General features: G+C 40.4%; 1 protein-coding gene and 1 non-coding gene across 3 annotated transcripts in view; one reads left to right on the forward strand and one right to left on the reverse strand.

Annotated features, from left to right (window-relative positions):
* The first annotated feature begins 3,379 nt into the window (after nucleotides 1–3,379).
* Nucleotides 3,380–12,025, forward strand: part of LOC109896851 (transmembrane protein 74B-like) — a 28,153-nt gene continuing 19,507 nt past the window's right edge. Inside the window, exons 1-2 of one of the 2 annotated variants that reach the window (XM_020491303.2) lie at nucleotides 3,380–3,770; nucleotides 5,272–5,897. In XM_020491303.2, coding sequence (XP_020346892.1) covers nucleotides 5,333–5,897 — 565 coding nt within the window. In that variant the 5' untranslated portion in view covers nucleotides 3,380–3,770; nucleotides 5,272–5,332. The remainder of the gene's footprint in view (nucleotides 3,771–5,271; nucleotides 5,898–12,025) is intronic. The other variant, XR_002256162.2, reaches the window with a different exon arrangement.
* Nucleotides 6,467–6,537, reverse strand: trnaa-ugc (transfer RNA alanine (anticodon UGC)). The gene has a single exon. It is a non-coding gene; the product is annotated as a tRNA-Ala (tRNA).

Raw genomic sequence — 12,025 nt, forward strand, 5'->3', positions numbered from 1 at the left:
GGTGCCATTAATACAGGTAACGAGTGGAGGACAGAGGAGCCTCTTAAAGAAGAAGTTACAGGTCTGTGAGAGCCAGAAATCTTGTTAGTTTGTAGGTGACCAAATACTTATTTTCCACCATAATTTGCCAATAAAATCATTAACAATCCTACAATGTGATTTTCAGGATATTTTTTTCTCATTTTGTATGTCATAGTTGAAGTGTACCTATGATGAAAAGTACAGGCCTCTCTCATCTTTTAAGTGGGAGAACATGCACAATTGGTGGCTGACTAAATACTTTTTTGCCCCACTGTATACACACACACACAGACATAGGCTATGGTCGTTCTCATACAAACAAACAGAACCTCACTCACAATGACTAGCTAACGTGTACTTTACCCATTTCATTACATCTTTATATTTTGCAAATAAAATGTAAAAACAATCACAAATAATATTTTATATTCATTTCAAACAACGGCATTAGCATGAGAGCAACTTACCAGTCCAAAACAATGTCCTCTCCATTAAAAAAATATGCCTTGAAAATGGAGTCTTCAAAAAACAGATCTGTCTCACTTTCACAATGTATTTCCTCTAAAAGTGTTTCTACATTCGTATATCTAGTCTTAGAATTAGCTTTCCTTGACTTATTCATCATGATGTTGGATAAATAAACAGCTGAAGATGCAAGTCACCGAAATACTGTTGTGCGTAATAAGCTTTGCTCCTCCACGGTTGAATTGGCAATGGCGAAAGAACGGTCTTTACGCCAGCGTTCAATGGAAAGGTTTGTCTTACAACAAAGAATCATGGCTATCTACCCAGCTAGATTTCAAGATGATCAGTGGCCATTGGGTTAAAATACAGTCAATCAACGAGACAGTGGTCATATAACTGGTGCGCAATGGGCTCGTCACTTGTTGTCTTCCAATCGTTTTTTTCGGGTCAATACGTCCCGCAAAATGACCCATCAGGTTTGGTTGTGTTGATTGCAAGGAAACCAAACATAACTGGATAAAGTCAGGGGAAGTCTGTCTATTTTACGTTGGATTTTACGAAAATTGAATGACACAAAATTCAACGAGATAAGCGTTCACAAAATGTTTTGTGTTAGGCTATAAAAAATAGATTTAACCGAACAAAAGACCATTCATTGTGTAACAATGAGCCTTGGGATTTGCAATGCAATCTCTGATTTTGTTACGCAAGTGCTGGCTGAATAAGTAGTTTGGTATGGGGGTCTGTGCTCAGATAATCACAGCGTATTCTTTTGCAATAAATAATTGTTTAAATCTGACAACGCAGTTGGATTAGCAATATTCTAGGCTTTCGAACCAAGTGAGACACTTGTATTTTCATGATTGTTTAATATGACTATTTATGTAGCGATCACCGTATGTTGTCGAATTTAATCCCGCTAACGGGTTCGGTGCGCAGAGAGGTTAACTTGCTAGCTTGTTTGTTAACTTACTTCCAGACACAAATGAGAGAACAGCTCACTGAACATTACTCGCCCTAGCAGAACTGGTTAGGCTGTTATGTTAACCAGAGCGTTGGTGACTGCCACTGTGCTGCCAGATTGTCCGTTCGAAAGTTCAGAGCATTTCGCTCTCAGAGCGCACACTGGACACTCTGGCCGATGAGTAGGGTTGATCCGAACGTTCTGACCATAACAGCAGTCAAGCACCCAAGCTAACTGGCTAACATTGGCTAGCTACTTCCAGACATGAATGAGAAAACACCCCACTCTGACCATTTTACTCGCCCTAGCAGAGCTAGTTAGGCTGACACACTCAGATGAGAGTCTTTTGTTAAGACATATAGCTAGCTAAACAATGAACCATGATCCCAGCTCATGACGTTACTACACTGCATGAATCTGCAGGGAGCTAACCAATCAGGTTCAATGTTAGCTAGCTAACATTAGGCTATAACTAGTCAAGCAAATGGCTCTGAGATACGAATAATAAGATCATACACGTAATGTTAGCTAGCGGGCCAGCCAACACTTTAACTTGAAATGAAACCACTTTCTGTCAAAATTTTAAACATGTAATATCTGAAAGTCTAGCGAGTTACATTATCTAACCTACATACATCATGGATGGACGCGTCTCCTGTCGGATGCCATGGTTGCCCTTGGTTTGAAGATGTAATCCGGAGACAGGCTTTTTTTCTCCATCTCCTTAGCCATCATACTCAAATTTCACTGATTTCAAAACTCGGTCCTCCAGAATGTGGAGACCATACACTCACTGTTAGCGAGCTAACAGTACACTCAAACTTGACATTAGGCTTATCCAGTTTTACTATGTGATACATAAAAAAGCTGTTTTAGATAGGATTACCTAGGCACACAGACCAGCTCAAATAGATAAATGGGTGCTATATGGCAGACCAATCCAAACTCGCCTCTGGGCATGTCCAGCCCACTCATTATTTCAGAAAATCATGGCTAACGGGAAGGTTGCTGACTTTTTCTGTGGCTAAACCAACTAGGCTCATTTTGATTTAAAAAAACATATGTTCAAACAGCTCTCTGTGAAGTAGTGACCTGTGACATATGCCTAGTTTCCTAAAACTGGCCACATATTTTCTTTTACAATTTAATTAACCCATTAAATAAATAATACTAGCACATCAAATTGCATTATTATTGTACACCAGCCTACTCCCCTATCGACACATTAAATAGTATTGCCTAAGTGCTTTCGACAATACGTTATCAACTCGTTTTCAATAAATAGTAATTATTTTCAAATTAACCAAATTTGCCTTATCAACACAGTAGGCCTATATTACCTATCGATATCACAACTTAAATTTAGCCTACTTACTACTCAATCGGATCAGGGAGATCTTGATAGTTTCCTTAGAGTCGTTGAAAATAATTATCTGGGGCAGACACTCTCGAAAATCGCTTCTGTCTCTTGTAAAAAAATAAAAAGAATGAATGTCTGTGTCGCCGCCGAGCTCTCAAATAACGTGCCCTTCTCTCACTCTATGAACAGTCACTGCAATCCAGATTCCTTAGGACGTCCCTACCCTGAACCCTAAACTATAACCCCTAACTAACACTAAACTTAACCATTTTACATGTATAGTTGATTGAGGGAGTGATATCCCAACAATCCTGAATAGCATGGACCCTCTGGAAACACCTATGAACTCCTCTATTTGACTGAAAGCCATGGACACAACTCTTATTGGTTGTCTGATGTAGATTACTGGGAACTGGTAACAACAGAGTCTGTGATTGGCTATACAGCGAGATAAGATAACATACCATGCGATGTTAGACAGATTACCTATAGATTGGACATAATCTTTTCTAGGCAATTAGGGATAACAGGATAGCGATAACAGGAAAAACACAAGCCATAGGCTACACTATAGCTCAAGGTGGCTACTTCGGAATGTCGGCGTGCATGGGAAAAACTGTACATTTTTAACATTTATGGTTGAGATTTAATTAATATAAACTATGCATGTTCGTTACACATGTCAAGTCAGTCAGAAGTTCAATGGACAGCCACGTGGTAGTATGATTGACTAGGCTTAATTCTGGCACATATCACCCCCCATAGTGCAGGTAAACGTTTTTAATGTCATTACTGTCAGCTCCACAACCAGCTGAAGCGATGCGCTCCCTTTCAACCACCAATTTCATGGCACCGTTTGTTTGCGCATGGCCAGTTGCTCTCTAGGTCTTTCGGTCCCCCTCGAAACAACCGGCATCTTTGCACTACAACATCTTATCACCGGAGCGTCAACGCTTGGGGGTAGGTCCGTTTTTGTGTTTAATATTGATACATCAATAGAGTAGGCTGTCTTTTTTTGGATATGATGTTTATAATATTATTGTAGTGTATGCGGTTCTTGTTGAATAGTCCTCTTTAATTGATTGATACTTAGATATAGATAGGAGATATACTACCGGTCAACATACCTAATTTAATCCAATACATAGGCTACGTTTTTGTGATGGGAATCAAGGTCATGCCAGGGTTGATTTTGCGCTCTTTTTAAAGACGATTAAACCCCTATCATGGGCAGAAATATAAGGTATTTCATGAAATGTAAATCATATAAAAATGTCAGTAGCACACTGTTCTTGGTATATGTAGCATATATTGTCACAGACCCTTATCGAACTGTTAGATAATCTGCTAATTGTAGGCTAAACTGATAATGAAAAGTCTGTTCTTGTTAACATATCAACGTTTTTTGAAGCCTTGACTCTCTCCACCCAGTTTAATGATAATCAGAGCAGCTGTGTTTACCAGTCGCACTACATGGTCTTCCTTCTAGGTTAGAGGGTGGGAGGGATGAATTCATTCCCATAAATAGCCTACAATCAGTGACTTGAGTGAAGTGTTTTTAAGATGCATAATGTCAGTATAAGGATAGCCTCTATATGAATCTGAGAACATATATTTTTTTGTAAGACTTTTAATAACACTGCTAGTTTAACTCCAAGCACGGAAATTATTTTGCTTAGAATTAATCATGCAAACACTTTATTGTGGCACAGAGTCAGTGAGATTCAAAGCTATTTTATGTCCTCTGTCCATGGAATGAATCCACTGAGACACCAGGATGGAGCTAACATGCCATATTTTTGTAACTCATACAAAGCTGTTAATTTTAGTCTATTAAAACAGACTCCATTTCAAAGGAAAAAAGTGCTTATTAAAATCAGGTGTGGCTAATTAATGGGTGTGGCCAACACACCTGAACACACTTAACAGGGTAGAGGATAGAGAGTTTTGTTGACCCTGAGAATGGAATGTATATGTTTTTAAATAATATTCTTATAAATGTTTTCTTGTGGTTTTTATGGAAACTTTTCTTAATTTTCTGAGAACATGACTTTAAATTGAACCATGAGGAACCCTGCTGAAAATGTTATGCCGAAGTACTGAAATTTCCACAGAAGAACGTTGTTTCTAAATGTTCTCTAAACATTTTGAGATCATTACTTTAAACATGAGGAAACATTGTGCTGAAATTCCCACTTAAGGTTCTCAGGAGGTCATGTACTAGTTGGGATGTCTCACTCCATGACCAAGGTTGACACACTTCAACGCTTTGTTGTTTTGTTATGGCTATATGTTATTTTATCGCTTTTGAATAAAGATATATATGGCTTAAAATTAGATTTAAATTGTATTTATATTTCACAAAATATTGCGGACTATTCAAATTTGAGCGGCAGACACCGCATGCATGATACCTATGCAGCCTGTTAATGCTATTTCATAATTTAAAATATTCCTGCAGGTATTTGGCAAAATAAGGAAGGGTGGCCAAATCATGACCTGAGCAGATCGACTGAATTTCGATGGAGTCTTTGAATGCCGTAGAGCTCTGTGAATTGGGGGATGGCGACAAGCCCGCTGCCTGCGAGGTCACTACAACTCCGCGAAAAGCTACCCAGTCAAGACCTCGGACAGTAGTTAGCACTGGAATCGAGAACACGTCATATCAGGACGAGGAGCACGAGATGAGGTTCAGTCCCCAGGGAGCAGACAGCTCGAGTGTTCATCTGTCCACGTCTAATGACAGGGGCTATCAGTCACAACCCAGGCCTTTCCAGCGAGATGAGCTGTCACACCGCTCTGAGGCAGGACATGAGGCTGACTTTAAAAACCATTCACTCGACTACGGGTTCCTATTTGCCATGGTGTTCTTGGTGAGTGGAATTGTACTGGTGGTCATTTCCTACACCATTCCCCGAGAGGCTAAGGTCAACCCAGACCTGGTGTCAGCTCGTCAGATGGAGAAACTGGAGATGTACTACACACAACTGGGCTCGCACCTCGACAAGTGTATCATAGCAGGCCTGGGACTGTTGACTCTAGGGGGAATGCTCTTGTCCATCTTGCTAATGGTGTCCATATGCAAAGGTGAGCTGTACCACCGGAGGACATTTTTCCAACCCAGGAAAACATACGGGTCGATTCACCTCCGGATGAGACAGTTGGGCGAGGGGGAAGAATCTCTGTTTGAATGTGAACTTAGCCACACTGGCACCACAGCTCTAGCCACTAGCCCTACAGATGGAACACAGGTGCACAGTGGCACCCAACAGGAGTAGCACAATATGAGCACGTTTCTATCCACAGACCTATTTCAAGGGTTGTAATTATTACTTAACGGGCTTTGTAAAAAAGTGAAGCCAGCAAGGTAAGCCGACTGTGGTTAAGACTATGTAAGAGCACATTTGGAAATGCACATCATGTATTGTTAGATGTAGGATCAAGTCAGAGACTGAAATAGATAGGCTATGAAAAGCACAATGGGCACCCTTGAGGAATGAATAGGATAGGCTAACTTGACATTCAAATAATGGCTATCATATCATTAATGAACAAAACATGTACAATATGTATAGGCCTACAAATGTTATTTACATGACATTTTAGTCATTAGGAGACACTCTTATCCAGCGTGAGTGCAGACATTTTCATATTTGTTCCCGGTGGGAATCAAACCCACAACCCTGGCATTGCAAGTGCCATGCTCTACCAACTGAGCCACACGGGACATTATTATCATGTAAGGATACAATATGCCTTAAACTTAGTCACTGTAAACATACCAAGCTCCTGTGAGCCAATAAGCAAAGGTAAATATGTAGCAACTAACTGGAACCACTTAATCTATTGGATTTGTATTATAACGTGATCTTGGTAAGAATATACAGCAGCACAAACAAACAAAAATGTTTAGTGAAATGTTTAGATTTGCATTAGAGGCTTTTGGACAGGTTTTTGATTAACTTAAGAAAACCGATGATTTTATTTCATAATGATGTAGAAATATATACCAAATTTGGAAAACTAGAAACAACTTTTACATCAGAATGTGTTAAGGGGAGGATGTCCGCACAATCATCCCAGTGGTTTGGACAAATATAGCCTTTATCTTTATAAAGACATCAGAGTCATTTGGTAAAACAGTCATCTAAAGTTAATAATGGAAGTGTAGGTGTGAATTCCTCTCTCTCGGGCTCTTGCTCTCATGCTTTCTTTTTAAAAACCAGCGAGTTAAACACCAGCACACAAGTCATTTATGTATTATAAATATTAAATCAAATCAGTTTGTCACTTCGCCGAATACAACAGGTGTAGTCCTTACAGTGAAATGCTTACTTACAGGCCCTAACCAACAGTGCAATTTTTAAGTAAAAAATAGGTATTAGGTGAACAATAGATAAGTAAAGAAATAAAAGACAGTGAAAAATAACAGTAGGAGGCTATATACAGTAGCGAGGCTATATTTTATTTTATTTAACTAGGCAAGTCAGTTAAGAACAAATTCTTATTTTCAATGACGGCCTAGGAACAGTGGGTTAACTGCCTGTTCAGGGGCAGAAAGACAGATTTGTACCTTGTTGGCTCGGGGGTTTGAACTTGCAACCTTCCGGTTACTAGTCCAACGCTCTAACCACTAGGCTACTCTATACAGGCACTGCTTAGTCAGGCTAATTGAGGTAGTATGTACATGTAGGTATAGTTAAAGTGACTGCATATATGATACATGGAGAGTAGTAGTAGCGTAAAAGAGGGGGTGGTGGGTGACGCGACACAATGCAGAGTCCGAGTCCTTTAGTTGACATTTGGCAAACTCCAAGCAGGCTGTCGTGTGCCTTTACTGAGGAGTGGCTTACGTCTGGCCACTCTACCATAAAGGCCTGATTGGTGGAGTGCTGCAGAGATGGTTGTCCTTCTGGAAGGTTCTCCCATCTCCAGAGGAACTCTGGAGCGCTGTCAGTGACCATTGGGTTCTTGGTCACCTCCCTGACCAAGGGCCTTTTGCCCCGATTGCTCAGTTTGGCCAGGCAGTCAGCTCTAGGAAAAGTATTGGTGGTTCCAAACTTCTTCCATTTAAGAATGAAGGATGAACAATGGAAACCGGATGCACCTGAGCTCAATTACGAGTGTAATAGCAAAGGGTCTGAATACTTATGTAAATAAGGTATTTCTGTTTTTTATTCTTTATACATTTGCCAAAAACTCTAAAAACCTGTTTTCGCTTTGTCATTATGGGGTATTTTGTGTAGGTTGATGAAGAGTTTGTATTTATTTAATTCATTTTAGAATAAGCCTGTAATGTAACAACATTTTGATAAAGTCGAGTACATGTGGTGGTACAAGAGTAACAAAGAGGACGCTGTTGAAACTGCATATGTAATTTTGTGAGATAATGTCAAAATCCAATGACTCAAAATCCAATGCCTCATGACAATTTAAGAATAATTTCAACGTGACAAACTTTTGTTTCTTCTCTCTCAACTCTGTCTCTTGTGTCCTCTTTTATTTTTCCTCTGTGGTTGACTCTGTTTTTGTTGCTTATCAGCACCATATAAACATTCAGAACCATCTGTGTATTTAAATAAGACTGTCCTGTGATAGAATTGGTTATCTGATTGATAAAGGCAGTGGAACACAGGTAGGTTTTTCTACAGTGTATTGAATACTTCTTGTATCTTTTTTGAATATCTTGATTTTTCAATGTAGCTGCAGTGCCATTATGCAGTGCCATCATACTCTGGTAGAGAGCCCCTTTGGAAGTTTTGTGCATATTTTCCATGCTGACCATCTGGCTAGTTTGGGGTTGGGGTCAATTCCATTGACTGATTTGAAATGGAATTGACCGACCCCAACTTAGGGCTGGTCTATTCCTTTAATGAACTTATTGAGCACATCTCATGTAAGATGATATCAAGGGTCAGGGGTCACTATGTCAGAAGACAGTGAGATGAGTGGGCAGGTATAGGCTACTTTTAGCTTTCCACTTGCCAATATGACGACCAGTTAAATCCCAATGGCATTAGAAGGCACATAGGCCTGGGGTTTAGCATGTCTGACAAGTTAAACTCCCTGATCCTATTATTGTAGGCTGTGGAGCTGCAGATAAAGGGACATTCGCTGAAATGCAGGACACACAAATACTAGAGAGGTAACAGAAAACCTGAATGGAAAACGTGGGACAACTACTATTGAGTGAATGCAGAGTGCTATCCAGAATGGATACTGTACACAGAGTATGTCTGCCTGTTACTCCAGTTTAATTCAGACAGAAGCCTTGGGTCAGATCCCCTAGGTTTTCCTTTGGGTGTTTTCACCATAGAAATATAATTACTAAAACATTGAGTGTATACCCATTAGTGATCCAGTCAAATTGCTGTGGTCTAAAGGGGGTTTGTCCATTCTATGAATTATATTTCTATGTTTTTTACTGTAATTCCTTCTGTTCACATTGTTATGGGTCTGTAATAATACATATAAACCCTAGAACTGACCATTGAGGTGAATTGATTGATAGATTTAGATTCAAATGAACATTTTTTTTAATGAATTAGATAGAGAAGCTAACTATTCTCGCCAACTATCATAGAATCAAGAACTGTGTCCACTCCATGTGCTCCATTTCTACAGGGGCAAGCTCTTAGAATGCATCAGCACAACAGGACACAACATAATAATTGGAAACAACCTCTGCCACTGGTAGTAGACAACGCATAGATTTTTGTTGTGCTAGCAACTGCATGCGCAGTGGATGTTTAGCTGACTAACATGTTGCTGTCCAAGACCTTAGCTTGTCCCTATAGTGACATGCATAGTAAACATATATGACAGAGAAGAGTAATGAATGTCTCTCCCTGTGTCTTGTCCCTCTGAGGCTCCGTCCCACATGGCACCCTAGTGCATCTGGTTCAATCAGATCGAGCGTTAACATGCGCTGGCCGACATCCGCATAGTGGTTGTTTTGCCGGTGTTGGAGGTGTAACTGTGCTATGAGCTGACAAAACGGTGAGTGGCTACTCCTGTGTGTCACCAACCACTCCCGTTCTTATTATCCCTTCCATGTTAGAAGTTCAAACGGCGATATAAAGTGTAGGTTCTATCGTTGATTGAAATAATGACAGGCATGTTTTCACGTTCATTTTAGATTGTGTGTGTGGGGGTTAAAGTTCCTTCAGAAAGTATTCACATCCCCTTGACTTTTTCCACATTGTTGTTTTCCAGTCTGAATTAAAAATGTATTAAATTCCGAATTATTTTTGTTTTTGTCACTGGCCTACACACATTTTTACAAATTAAGTTATTGACTACACTTTGGATGGTGTATCAATACACCCAGGCACTACAAAGATACAGGCATCCTTCCTCAGTTGGAAGGAAAAACGCTCAGAGATTTTACCTTGAGGCCAATGGTGACTTTAAAACAGTTACATAATTGAATGGCTGTGAAAGGAGAAATCTGAGGATGGATTAACAACATTGTAGTTATTCCACAACACTAACCTAATTTAGAGTGAAAAGAATGAAGCCTGCACATAATTCAAATATTCCAAAACATGCATTCTGTTTGCAACAAGGCACTAAAGTAATACTGCAAAAAATGTGGCAATGCAATTAACCTTTTGTCCTGAAAATTGTATTGGGTTTGCCTCAAACATAACACTTATAACACATTACCTAGTTCCACTCTCCATATTTTCAAGGATAGTGGTGGCTGAGTCATGTTATGGGTATGCTTCTAATTGTTAGTGATTTGGGAGTTTTTCAACATGAAAAATAAATGGAATGGAGCCAAGCACATGCAAAATCCTAAAGGAAATCCTGTACCAGTTCAGTCTGCTTTCCAGCACACACTGAGAGAATTCATCTTTCAGCACACAGGAGGTGGGTGGCACCTTAATTGAGAAGGACAGGGCTCATGGTAATGGCTGGAGCGGAATGGAATCAAATACAAACACATGGTTTGATGCCATTCTACCGTCGTGGCCAAAAGATTTGAGAATGACAAATATTAATTTTCACAAAGTCAGCTGCCTCAGTGGCAATTTGCATATACTCCAGAAAGTAATGAAGAATGATACGATTAATTGCAATTAATTGCAAAGTCCCTCTTTGCCATGCAAATGAACATTTCATCCCTGCCACAAAAGGACCAACTGACATCATGTCAGTGATTCTCTCGTTAACACAGGTGTGAGTGTTGACGAGGACAAGGCTGGAGATCACTCTGTCATGCTGAATGAGTTCAAATAACAGACTGGAAGCTTCAAAAGGAAGGTGGTACTTGGAATCATTGTTCTTCCTCTGTCACCCATTGTTACCTGGAAAGAAACATGTGCCATCATCATTGCTTTGCACAAAAAGGGGTTCACAGGCAAGGATATTGCTGCCAGTAAGATTGCACCTAAATTAACCATTTATCGGCTCATCAAGAACTTCAAGGAGAGCGGTTCAATTGTTGTGAGGAAGGCTTCAGGATGCCCAAGAAAGTCCAGCAAGCGCCAGGACCGTCTCCTAAAGTTGATTCAGCTGCGGGATCGGGGCACCACCAGTACAGAGCTTGCTCAGAAATGGCAGCAGGCAGGTGTGAGTGCATCTGCACATACAGTGAGGCAAAGACTTTGAGGATGGCCTGGTGTCAAGAAGGGCAGCAAAGAAGCCACGTCTCTCCAGTAAAAACATCAGGGACAGACTGATATTCTGCAAAAGGTACAGGGATTGGACTGCTGAGGACGGAGGTAAAGTAATTTTCTCTGATGAATCACCTTTCCGATTGTTTGGGGCATCCGGAAAAAAGCTTGTCCGGAGAAGACGAGGTGAGCGCTACCATCAGTCCTGTGTCATGCCAACAGTAAAGCATCTTGAGACCATTCATGTGTGGGGTTGCTTCTCAGCCAAGGGAAGGGGCTCACTCACAATTTTGCCTAAGAACACAGCCATGAATAAAGAATGGTACCAAAACATCCTCCGAGAGCAACGTTTCCCAACCATCCAGGAACAGTTTGGTGACGAACAATGCCTTCGCCAGCATGATGGAGCACCTTGCCATAAGGCAAAAGTGATAACTAAGTGGCTCGGGGAACATTTTGGGCCCATGGCCAGGAATCTCCCCAGACCTTAATCCCATTGAGAACTTGTGATCAATCCTCAAGAGGCGGGTGGACAAGCAAAAACCAACCAATTCTGACAATCTCCAAGCATTGATTATGCAAGAATGGGCTGCC

The sequence above is a fragment of the Oncorhynchus kisutch genome, linkage group LG1 (genome assembly GCF_002021735.2).
Source record: "Oncorhynchus kisutch isolate 150728-3 linkage group LG1, Okis_V2, whole genome shotgun sequence".
Lineage (NCBI taxonomy): Eukaryota > Metazoa > Chordata > Actinopteri > Salmoniformes > Salmonidae > Oncorhynchus > Oncorhynchus kisutch.